Genomic DNA, 13,393 nt, shown 5'->3' on the forward strand with positions numbered 1-13,393 from the left:
AAGCACAAAATATACTGCGGCTAATGGGATCATTTTATTTGGTCACAAACTAAAGAAACAAACAAATTAGATCAAATCTTTCGTAATTTCACAATGGCACAAATAACAAAGTTAGAAGATTACATAAAACCACAGTGTTCATTCTCATTAATAACCACCCAACAGCTGCTGACTGATTGACAGACACTGTCATCACCAGTCCAAAATACTGTATGATGACTGATCACAAAGATTTCACTCATTTATTAGCTGTTTACATAATTTAACAAGAAAAAATGACAAAGGGCTTATGAGGATCTGAGCATTTTCTCTCTATTATTTATAGTTCAAGATTGTTTCATTTTAAACAATAGGGCACAATAATGAAATGCCACACTCTGGGAACTTTTGTGTCTAAGCAATCTATATTAACCTATATTATCTGCATCCAGTCACCCCGAGTCAGGGGTCTTACCTAAGGTTTTGGCCACTTCCAAGTCCTGCTGCATGTAGCTCGTGCTCTTCTCTGTGTTGCCCAGGGACCAGTGAGCGCTGCTGAGGGCAGAGAAGACGGAGCCGCGTAGCTTGAGGCTGCATGTGCCGATCTTCAGTGCGGCTTCTAGCACCACAACAGAGGCCGTGTGGTGGCATGCTGTCAGCAGCTCCTGGCCGATCACAGAAACCACCACAAATGGACTTTTGTCCAGCTTCATCTTTTGCAGCTGCTGATAGGTGGGCTCGAGAGACTCTGTGCAGGAGAGACACAAGCAAGCCAAGATTAGAAACAGACTACAGATTATTCCAATGGAGAAACTTGTTCTGACACTCTGATGGGCACCGATATCTGACACTGACTGCAATAACTGTTACGTGTTTAACGTCTCCGACAAAGGTGACTGTTGTCTGAATTTAGATTCTACTTTTCCTCCAGTAACAGTTGTGTTTTGTCTGCCTCAGTAAGCATAGCCTGCAGCCTGACTGACTGCTTTCACTGACAATTTAACAATAACTCAATATACGAGCCATTTTTCTGTTCTTCCACTCTGACTGGAGTGATCAGAGGCAATTTCCAACAGTTCTGTGTAGAAATAGCAACAGTTTAGACCACTGGGGGCAACTGTCTTTACAAACCACAGAGCAAAACCAAATTTGTGCCTTTTCCTTCAGCTAGTACGGATATTTGAGGGAATTTAAGGGAATGGCGCACGATGAGTAGGTTTTGAGACAGTTTTAAAAGTGATGGGGAAACGACTGCAGCTGAAGCACAGCAACAGCATCGGTGGAGAAATGCAGAGCAAAGGAGATGCAGAAAGGTGACCTCCGAAGAGGCTGAAAATACACACAATGACATAAATCAATGGTGGGCCACGTGGGATTCGGGATTCAAAGGCCCCTCCAGACTTGCCAAGTCCTCCGGCAGATATGAGCATCAAACCACATGAAGGGTGAGTAAGGGAGGCTTACCCAGTTATCTATTTTTTCTGCCGTCTACTGATGCATTAGCGTTCTTCTGTTAAGTACGCATTTGAATTCATCAGAGTAAATTCACACGGCCCTGTATTTGCAAATGTCCCGAGGAGAATTGCTACTAATCAGGGCAAAGCGCTTCACAGAAGTCCGTGCCTGTACAAACGGGTACGCGTGACCAGATGTGTAGTCTACAATTCGTCGTAACTCAGTCTGAGAAACATCCACAGATGCTAATTCACCTAGACACACACACACGCACAATATGAGATGCATCCTCACACAAGCACTCAAAAGCATAACTGATGATGCTCTTTCAAGAGCGTCGCTTCTGTTCCAGGACTTGGCAGAGTGTCGTGCTTATGGAGACAGTGCGTGCATATAATATCCATTCATAGCTTGTAATTGCTGTCGGAGTGACATCAAGAGCTGACTCATAAATCAAACACTGAGAGAATGCTTTTTTAAAAAGGTGTCATGGTTGCTGCATTCATTCGTTAAACAGGTAGTTATGACAACATCTGACTGGATTGTTTCACACACATACACGGGCTTACAAACAAACGCTTAAGAGAATAGAGTCGTGGGCCAATAGAGTGCTGTGAAAAAAGGGCTGAGAAAGACCCCGTTCTGATTTCTGATTTTTTTGCATATTTGTCACAAGTAATTGTTTCAGATGATGACATTAGTTTTATTATTGTACAGATAACAATTGTAATTTTTTTTTAAAAATGCAGTTTTTAGATGATTATTTCATTGGTTAGGTAAAACGCCTATCTAATAACGGGTTGTGCCACCCCTGGCAGCAAGAACGGAGGTCAAGTGTTTGCAATAACTGGTGATTCTTTAAGTGTGGATTTTGAATAGACCACTCCAAAACCTGCATTTTGTTCATTTTGAGCCATTCAGAGGTGGACTTGCTGGTGTGTTTTGGATCATTGTCCTGTCACAGAACCAAGGTCTGCTGGAGTTTCAGGGCACAAATCGATGACATTTTCCTTCAGGATTTTCTGGGAGAGAGCAGAATTCACTGTTAGAGCAAGTCGTCCAGGTCCTGAAGCAGCAAAGCAGCCCCAGACCATCACACTACCACCACCATGTTTGTTGGTGTGATGCTCTTTTTATGAAATGCTATTTTAGTGGGCTCGCCACTCACGAGAAGGTTCACCGCTGCTCCTCGTCTCACTGTCTCAAAGCCTTAGAAATAGCTTGTGTAACCTTATCCAGACTGTTTCTTTAGATCTGGGCATGATGTGTGTCATTTTGAGATCATTTAGTCTACTTCACTTTGTCAGACAGATTCTATTAAACAGATTTCTTAATCGAACAGGTCTGGCAGGTCTGGTGTGACAAGTCGAATTAAACTCAGCTTTCCAAAAAATGAAAAGAATGAAACCATAATTTAAGAACTGTATTTTTTATTTACCCAGGTGATCTTTACCCGATATTAAAATTTGTTTGATGATCTGAAACATGTACATGTGACATATGCATATGCAATAAAATAAGAAGTCAGGAAGAGGGTGAATATTTTTTCCACAATACTGTATATGAAGCAAGAATAACAGCCCTCGTGTCGCAGAAAACATCTAACAGAACATCATAACGTTGTACCTCTTTCTCGCCTTTTGCCTTTTAATATTGCTTTTGCAGTCAGAGCCATACGTTCCTTTAGTGACTGGATATGTGCAGAGCATGACTGCATACAGTATCACTAATGCACCATAGTCTGCCTTCCATTTCATGTGAATAAAGATATAAGGCATGCACTCTCCCTCCTGCATTAGGCACACGTGTCATCAGCGGGACTGGTGAAGCTATAAAATACTCTTTTTAATTTTTAATCCCTCGATTTCATGGAAATTGCCTCTGCGATACAATATCACTCGATAAGATTATCTTTACCATCCTCTCCCTTTGAAATTAATGTAAATGTTTGCTGCCAGCTGGATTTCATTTGTGATTATGACGAGTTAAATACAAGTCGTGGAAGAAATCTCATTAAAAGACTAAAAGTAAAATATTTTACCTGCACTGTCAATGCCACCCAGCGCTTTGTTCGTTAGGCAAAAACGCCCCCTGTGAAGAGTTGTGTTTCTTTTTTTCCAGCAGTGTATTCGGTTTGGAATCAAATATTTTGGCTGCTTTACTTTCTTTGAAATTAACACAGCAATGTGTTAACTCGCTGTGGTTTATCGGTCAACAATGCAGTTTTTACCCCTAAAAAATAAACTATATTAACAACTTCTGGTAGGAACAGTTCATTGTCTGACTTGATCATTCACTGAATCTGTTGAGAAAAAGAAAAATGCAGAATAAAACTAACTAATCCTCTCAGCAACAAAAAAAATTATTATAAATACATAAAAATCCTCCTTCCTTGCTCTCTCCAGGGAGGTCAGCTTGCTAGGCTGCAGTGGTTTCCAACCTTTTCCCTCTTAGTACCCACACAGCCTTGTCAGATAAACTGAAAGAATAGCATTCCCTTTTAATACCTTTCATGTTCAGAAGAGTAATTTCAAAACTGTATTTGGACAGCTTTCAGCTTACCATTTCTAATTTATTGCTTCATAGTTTTTTTTCAACAGACCATCACTACTGGCACACTACTTTACCCATAAGTCACTACTTTTGGATACTATTTTGTTTAACATCTCTTCATTTCTTTATGCTCCGAGATCAATTTCACCCACATACCTTTCACTTATTTCCTGTTTCTTTAAGAGGAATGTCATTATAAAAAATATAAGAAATGTATACATAAAAAAGGGCGACTTTTAAAGATTAGAGACCAAAGTAAGACCAAGATATTCAAACTACTTTATAATGTTAAGCTCCTCCCCTTGTAGGAAGACGTTAAAATGCACCACATGACCACGCGTCAGTGCCTATATAAGAATTAAAGATGCTTCTTGGAATTAATGATACTGAATTAATCATACTGCCCACTTCATGTTGTGGTCTTCTTCTGTTAATACTTTAGTAATGTTAGTCGTGTCAAACAATGTGATTTTTGTACTTATGAAGGTTGTTTTTTTCCAGAAAATATTAAAAAATATTAGTTTTTAGGTACAAATTTGCAATTTATTCTGTTCATTTTGTCAGATTTCTTTTAACTTCCATTTCTCAAACAACCTTAAGTTATCTAAGCAAATTTGCTCTAGCCTTTTGTATGGTCCGTATTACTTTGTTCATTATAAAGACTATTTTTGGTCACTCTGTAAGACCAAATTTCAGTGATTTTCTAAGCAGCCTGTCCGTATTTTTCATTAGTTTCCCATATTAACTATGCAGCCAGAGCAGGGTATTCACTTTCCTTTTGAGTCCTCGCACTACTGAACGATGCAATCACATTATTTTTTTAAGCGTTCATATATCACATCCACTATCTGTGTCTTCATCTGTGGAGATTTCACTCCAATCAGTCCCTTTTATTTTGCTGCTGGCTCTTTGGGACTGCTTCATAATTAAATGTGGCTCTGAGCGATTTTTTGGTTTAAATGAATTTTTAAAAAGTTGTTTTGGAAACTTTCATGAGAAAAAGATAGCATTACTGTCTGACACCTCAGTCAAACGACAGCTGTCTTAACATGCTTTTATCTTCCTCATTCAATGGTTAGGTCATTCATTTAACTAATACTTAAACTGCTAGCTGTACTTGAACCAAAAATATTTACAACTTTTTCTATCTATTATTATTTTTAAGATGATGCCCATGGTATAAAATCAAGTGTACTTTGCATTAGCAGGTATTCTGCTTAGTTGCCTTAAGACACACAGTGCCCAGAAACTCTAGTTAAATGAAAATCTTTTAATAGCAGCCTGGGTCAATAGCTGCCACACCATGTCCTTCATGGTTCAACTGGACTGAGCTTCAAGTGAAAAACCTTTTTTAGTTAGCATGTGTGTAAAATAACCCAATGATTAACAATTAAGAACTAATGGATCCTTAAGATTCTCTCTGGCCCTCGAAGAAAACAAACAAGACACAGAATGAGAACAGGAAGAACAGCAGGAATATTCTCCACGGGACCGAAACACAATAATAACACACTATTTCCCCTCAGTTTAATAAAGTATTCTGATTCTGATGACATTAGCGAAAACATAAGAGGCTGCGTTGTCACTGCTCATGCCACTCAGTGCAGGGCTCGCAAAATTGCTAGCCCGACGTCCCGGGGCTAGCGATTTTTCCAGTCGGGCTACCAAAATCCATCTCAGCTCTGCCCGTCGGGCTATCATAGGAAGGAAAGATATGTCAATGCTTTTGCATTCTTTCGCAAATGTAGCTGAGTAATTATGTCATCGATGAGCCACTGTCAATATGTGACACATTGAAATCGCGTTTGAGTTTGCGCTTGTTTTTTGCTTTCACTTTCACTTTGCGATCGCGCGAACTGTGTGTAGAGAGCGGCAGCACTGATTGGTGAGTCACAGATTAATTGCGCACCAATTCCTCTGGCATCGTCTTATCAATCGTTAGCTTACTATCAAACATGACAAGTGAAATCTCCTGCAGCAAGCTTAAACATGTGATAGATGTTGATTGCGCAGAGAATTGCTGATCGTTATGTAAGTATGTGTAAAAGCAGATGGAGTTACGCAGGTATTTTAGTTCTGCAGAGCCAAACAAGACAGGTCAGGGTGAAGAAGGGGCAGCCAAAGAAAAGCCTACCACAAATCGGAGAAGTTATGACAAATCAGACTATGAGGCAAAAGGAAAGCGCAGCTTTTTTGGTTTCATGGACAAAAGAATTTATGTGGCTGGAATATGATGAGCTAAATAACATAATGTTCTGCCGGGTGTGTTGTGAGTTTCCCTTGATTTCTGAGTCGACAAGCGCCTTTGTTACTGGGACCAGTCATTTTAAGAAAGACCCCATCAGAACCCATGAGAAATGTAAGAAATGCATCATTGCTCAGTCTGCAGTATCTTTCCCAGAACAAACACCAATTGCAAAAAACATACTAAAAACAGACCAAGCATAACAAGAAGTCCTGAAAAAGCTGTTTAGAACAGCGTACTATGTTGCAAAGAGTGAACTACCATTGGCAAGATTTAGCAGTCTTTGCAAACTTCAAAAAGCAAATGTACTAGATCTTGGTTCCACTTGCTTCTTACTGAACACTGATTCATGTTCTACACAGTTCTTGCAAGTTCATAGAAATTTCTGTTCAATTAGAACCAAATATTTGAGTTGATGATTGTAATTTGTTGTTGTAATTTGTGTTTTAAATATTTTTAGATTGATGTTTTGTTTCCTTTACAATATTATACTTAAATGTATAAAATTGTCCTCTTTTTTTATTCGGGCTACTTAAATTTATTTTGGGCTACCAAAAACTGAAGAGTGCCTGCCCGAAGGGCTACCAGGGATTTTGAAATTTTGATACGATAAATTTGAGCCAACCTAAAGACTTTTCATAGTTATAACAACGTTGTTACCACCAAAGGCAAGCCAGCAAGAAACCTATTACAATGATTATATAATTAGGCTTTTACACAACTAACAAGCAATATTTTGATAAGTACTTTGATAAATGCTTCTTTAAAGTGTTTAAAGTGGTTTTGATAAATATAATTTGGCGTTAATTAGTTCCAATTAAAATGGCAGCAGAGGTAACGAACTCTGGATCCTGAATTACTGCACGGCTATTAAACGTGGCAGACAGAAACATGGCACTTTCTGCTTGAAGGAGAGAAAGCAATGCTCGCCTACCTTTCTTTCACTTATCAGGGGACTTTGGCTGAGTAACACTGATTATCCTCCCTGTTTGCTGGCGTAACATTGATTATCGTCCCCTTGTGCCAGGAGTCCCTCTGAGAGGATCATTGCTCTTAATCCTTTGACCTAACTACCTCTCCTCAACACACCTTGGATTAGGTCCTCTGGTGGTTGCCTGGCACTCTGGGAAATAGGGTAAACAATTAAGAGATTAAGTGGCTTGGGCTAAATGTTGGTCTACCCCTACTAAGAGGACCCATTCTGGTCCATAATGCTGAGGTCTGGGCTCACACCCAAAGCCTTTTTTTGTTTTGGTTCCAATGGCAGGCTTATATGCTCACTGTCGTTAAGATGGGCTTTCCATTCTTTTCTCTCTTTGCAATATTTTTTGTCGCATTTGCACAAGAATATTCAGAGGAGCACGGTATTCAATCACGGAAATGCTGATTCCTCACTGAACAAAGGCCTTCTGAGCTACTGATCCACTGCACAGTGCAGTAATTTTTGGATTATAAAAACAAGGCCACATTTATTCAGAGGCACGGCATCAGAGGAGTTTGGCAAGGAGGTGATGACAAAGCGAGACTGCAGGATGACTCACAGTCTACGCTGGCAATCTGTGCCATCTAGATCTGAAGCATATTAAATTCTCCGCAGTGGTCATCTAAAGTAAAACTGGTGCCAGGTTTGTTTGAGGCTCATTAGGCTGGCCCATACGGATTACTCATGGACAATCAGGTCGCTGCAGTTGTTTGATACAACAGATAACAGTGCGCAACAAAAAAAGACCACATTTTAGTGACAATCTTGGCCTGAATACGCTACTTATAAATCCACTCAGCTTTAAGAAGAAAAAGGCTTACACAGGGGCAGACACAGACAATGGCATTAGTGCTGGATGCTCATTAAGATAACAGGCTATCAATGTGTGTCAGCCTGACTGACAGTAAGATATGCTGAAGCTGCAGGCGTCATTCCTTAGAATCCGAAGGTAAGTGCTTGACACCACCAGTCGCTCACAAAGACAGGAAGATGGGCAGATAGAGAGATGGCCTGCCCACAAAACAGGTACAAAACTGACAGGTAAAGTCACCTCAACGCATTTATTGACTGAGCGAGGATTATCTCCGAGACAGGCTTTTAGGCTGCTGTAGGACAGAAACGTGAATAAGGTGAAGCAGAAAAAGAGTGACACACACACACGAAGACCTGCTGACACGTGCGCACAGAGTGCACGTGTTCACCTGCCACATTTCTCACCTCGTAAGGGCGACTTCATGGCGGCTTCTACCATGCCCACCAGTAGCTGTAGGCTCTTGGGGTCTTGGGCCAGCCCCGAGGCGAAGGCGGCCAGCGCGTCGGCATGGCGTCCAAGGTACTGAAGGGCAACACCCTGTCGGAAGTATGCCTGCAGAGAGAAGGAGGTAAAAGAGCTATCAGTGCTCAAGTCTTCTGCCACAGCATGGGGCTTTATTCAAACACATTACCAGACACACTCATTTCACGCCATTAGCATTTTTTCCACATGAGCAGTTTTCTGAACATGGCACCTCTCTCCTTTGTATTCCCATAATAGAGTGATCACTGGCTTTTTTTGTACTTGTTAATTGGATTATAAGTTTTACATAAATGCACATGTTACACTCTGGCTGGCTGCCTTCTCAGGAGCAACGATTGTTTTTCTATTCAATTTTTTTTTTTGCTCTCTGTCTCCTTGCTGTGGGAGTAAACTGCACAAGTCGAGCGCTGGGATTTCTCTGGCTGTTAGAAAAAAAAAGTGATGGGAAAGAGAGAGGGGAATGAGACAGAACTACTTACTCAAGTCTGCCTGTAGTTTAGAAAATAACACCCATAAATACTTCAGATTACTTATTCTCTTTGACAGTACACACTTGTAAAAGAGTAACCCAACTGCCCAGTCTGTTTTTGCTATACTTTTTTTTTTTTTTAACTTCAGATATGTATTTGCGTAATGTTTTGGACACATGGAAGAGCCTTCAAAGAGACAGAACTCAAACAGATTTGTCATCCAGTCATTTATTCACAGAGCTGGGAAAGTCACATTGTTGGAAGCATAATAAATCAGTACCATGAGGCAGATACTGCATGCAACTTGTAACATATTGTATCTTTCTGTTAGAGACTAATTCTTTTTTTTTTTTTTTGGAACATTGTGCACACTGAAACCTAAAACAGACGCTGTCTCTGCGATCCAAAGCCCCAACAATAAGTGTGCTTTCCCCCCCCCCCCCCGCATGTCTGTTTGGAATCACTAGCTGCAGAGAGATCTTTCATCCAGGCAAGTAACTCAGTATGTTTGTGTCTAAGGCCCGATCAGACAGAAATCCTACTGAGTTGTTAAACCTGACTCTGGTCCAGTCTTACAACACCAGCAAAGAGAGATGAAACTACGTTGCGCTCATTATTCACAATCCAAACCGATAAATCCCTTTCAGGAGAAAGCAAAGTGTCTCCCAGAATAGTCATATATGGGCTCGTGTCGCACATTTACAGCTACAAAGCAATAAGAGATAAGAGTCCCAAAGTCTCCCTTACGCTGGTGTGTTTTTTGTGCGCTGGCTCGTGTGTGAGGGGTAGCAGCAGCGGTCCAGGCTACCATCTGGCTAACTTCTCGCGCGGTAGGCAGCAACTCCACTCATAGCTTCCAAAAGTGACACAAGGGCTAATTTGCCATTAGCATCTAAGAGGCCTTTTCATTAGCCTTCCCAAGCTTCTCTGTTAGCACGACTAGCAAGTGAGAAAAGCAGAGAGGATTAGGGAAAATGAGACATGACATCGAATTTACAGAGACCAGTAATTAATTTCGCTTCCGTCCGAGACCCCCCACTGACTACCAATCTCTCTCCAGACCTGCTGCCCCCCACTTCAACATTTCCGCCGCCCCTCACTTGCATCACATCTCCAATGAAAATGACGACGACAGAGATTAAATTCAAAGCATTAACCTTTGTTCTAACACTGTTATTATATGAGTGGAGCACGGTTCAGGGAATCCGCTCAATATTAATTGCATCTAGCAGCAGTGGAGTTTGGGCAGGATGCACTGGCTAGAATTGAGAGACCCCACAAACGTTTTGCCCAAGGGAACAAAAGACATTTAAAAGCACTTCTCCCTTTGATTAGATTTAGCCTACAATATGACTGCTCTCCCTTTCATTCTCTTAAGCGCCGTACCCTGACCGAGACGACCGGGGAAAGAAGATGAAGGGAAAAAGATGTATTTAAAAGGAAGGTTTGAGTCAAACCAAAAAAAAAAAACGTCCTCTTCTTTAATCACTTCATTGTAGCTTCTCTCGTCCTACATAAGGTTGAAAGACTAGACCGGCTAGAAAATACATTGAAATACTGGAAAACAGAAGCACAACACTGAATGCATCACTGCAAAAGTGACAGAATCGATGTGCCATACAGCCTTATAAGATTTCTTCTTCCATTAGTCTCCCATGGGCTTCAAAATACACCATATGGCTGCACAAAGACATAAATGTCACATAACCTCAGCCTCGGCATAATCCAACAAGTCAATTCAACCAAGTACCGCTGTTAAAACAGAGGGCTCCACTGAATTTACATTGCAGTGGCTGAATACTAATTAGGGACAATGGTGATCGTGATACTGATGAGAGCTCAAGATAAACCGAAACTGACGTACAAGTAAAAGACTGAATAGCACGCAGCAAAATCAAATAGTGCTGCAGAGATAATGTCGTCAGGTTAGCGATGCTGTTAGCACGGATTGAAGCATTTTGTAAAAACAAGATGTTTACCCCTACACATTTTTATTTGAATCCACGCTTAAAAGGATCTTTTCTAAAAACACAGCAGCATCTGCTCAGAGCTGTTGCTACAGTGATTAGCACAGCCTCTGTAGCTCTTAGCCAGACAAGAGAAATAAACAGAGGTACGGTACAGGGAGCATTACAAAGAAGGAGGCAGCATCGCAGATTTGCTGTGACCTGTCAATGTACAACATTGTATGCACAACTGAGTGTCAGCGTCTCATCTTTCAGCCAAGAAACAGCTCCCTAAACAGGAAAGAAAGAGAGTCACTCCTGCCAAGTTCCCATGCAGCACATGCCCTCCTGAAACGTGACACATCTGTTTGGCATCTTTTTACAACATGACATCGACAAACCAAGACTTCGAATAATGTGTTTTGCCAGAAATTCAATCCGGGGTGAATTATTGAACCTTCTTGCATGTTCGGGTCTTGTACTTAATGCAGCAATGTGCTGATACCACAGAAGAGTGGATAGAGAGGGGAAGGTTTGTCGTTCGTACCCGTGGGTGAATTCTGAGAGGGCTTATGTGCATGTGTGCAAATGCGTGATTACGTGTGAGTGTGTGTGTGAGAGCAAAAGAGAGAGCCTACAAAACACATATGAATAAAAGACAGGGTAAAAGATTTTCTTCTTTCTCGAATATTTTAATATTTCATGAATCCTTGTTTGATGTAGTTTTAAATATTCATGCTTTTATGCTTAGGAGGAAGAGGGAAATGATGCAAAAAATCACCGCAATACACTGTGCTAGACACTGTGGGGAACCAACATTCCCTGTGCATATACACAAATAAGCTCACGCACACCGCTGAATACGCTCTTTCGCTCTAACAAGCCACTTACAATGAAACATGGACAATATTCTTCAAGTGACAGCTCTGTTGTTCACAATAAGGCTCACAGTCAGAGCAAGTGAACAGAAAGTTGACAAGATTAAGACTGTGAATTCGGCGCAACACCAGCTGTTGGAGGCTCTTTTTCTATTAGGAGATTAATGTCTCAGCATATGTCCTTGCCCCCTTCTTAGGCTGTACACTCTAACCCCAGAGGTGTCCTCAGTCCCTGGGAACATGTCTGTGTTTCCACTTGTCGAGCTTTCCTCAAGATCTCGGGGTTAAAGAAAAAAATCTAGTGAAAACATATATACGACTACCAAATGGATCAGAACACCGAGCAACAATTCAATTCAATTCAATTCAATTCAATTATATTTATATAGCGCCAAATCACAACAAAAGTTGCCTCAAGGCGCTTCATGGATACAGAGAAAAAAAAACAACAATCATATGACCCCCTATGAGCAAGCACTTTGGCGACAGTGGGAAGGAAAAACTCCCTTTTAACAGGAAGAAACCTCCAGCAGAACCAGGCTCAGGGAGGGGCGGCCATCTGCTGCGACCGGTTGGGGTGAGAGAAGGAAGACAAGATAAAAGACATGTTGTGGAAGAGAGACAGAGGTTAATAACAGATATGATTCAATGCAGAGAGGTCTATTAACACATAGGTGACTGGAAAGGAAAAACTCAATGCATCATGGGAGACGTAGGCTAGACGTAGGCTAGACGTAGGGCAGCCTACGTCTATTGCAGCATAACTAAGGGAGGATTCAGGGTCACCTGGTCCAGCCCTAACTATATGCTTTAGCAAAAAGGAACGTTTTAAGCCTAATCTTAAAAGTAGAGATAGTGTCTGTCTCCCGAATCCAAACTGGAAGCTGGTCCCACAGAAGAGGGGCCTGAAAACTGAAGGCTCTGCCTCCCATTCTACTTTTAAATACTCTAGGAACAACAAGTAGGCCTGCAGAGCGAGAGCGAAGTGCTCTAATAGGGTGATATGGTACTACAAGGTCATTAAGATAAGATAGGGCCTGATTATTTAAGACCTTGTATGTGAGGAGCAGGATTTTGAATTCAATTCTGGATTTAACAGGAAGCCAATGAAGGGAAGCCAAAACAGGAGAAATATGCTCTCTCTTTCTAGTCCCTGTCAGGACTCTTGCTGCAGCATTTTGGATTAGCTGAAGGCTTTTCAGTGAGTTTTTTGGACATCCTGATAATAATGAATTACAGTAGTCCAGCCTGGAAGTAATAAATGCATGAACTAGTTTTTCAGCGTCACTCTGAGACAGGATATTTCTAATTTTAGAGATGTTGCACAAATGGAAGAAAGCATTCTTACATAATTGTCTAATATGTGCGTTGAAGGACATATCCTGGTCAAAAATGACTCCAAGGTTCCTCACAGCGTTACTGGAGGCCAAGGTAATGCCATCCAGAGTAAGAATCTGGTTAGATACCATATTTCTAAGATTTTCAGGGCTGAGTACAATAACCTCAGTTTTATCTGAATTAAGAAGCAGAAAGTTAGCAGCCATCCAGGTCTTTATGTCTTCAAGACATTCCTGCAGTTTAACTACTT

General features: G+C 41.0%; 1 protein-coding gene across 6 annotated transcripts in view; it reads right to left on the reverse strand.

The window, feature by feature from the left end:
- The window catches only part of LOC309718523 (tetratricopeptide repeat protein 28-like), a 190,854-nt gene that overhangs the window by 65,731 nt on the left and 111,730 nt on the right, over nucleotides 1–13,393 (reverse strand). For all 6 annotated transcript variants that reach the window (XM_082553855.1, XM_082553857.1, XM_082553856.1 and 3 more), the window contains 2 exons: nucleotides 8,433–8,580; nucleotides 455–727 (listed from right to left, as the gene is read on the reverse strand). In XM_082553855.1, the coding sequence (XP_082409981.1) occupies nucleotides 455–727; nucleotides 8,433–8,580 (421 nt within the window). The remainder of the gene's footprint in view (nucleotides 1–454; nucleotides 728–8,432; nucleotides 8,581–13,393) is intronic.

The sequence above is a fragment of the Aulonocara stuartgranti genome (assembly GCF_965226115.1).
Source record: "Aulonocara stuartgranti genome assembly, chromosome: 12".
In the NCBI taxonomy this organism is placed as follows: domain Eukaryota; kingdom Metazoa; phylum Chordata; class Actinopteri; order Cichliformes; family Cichlidae; genus Aulonocara; species Aulonocara stuartgranti.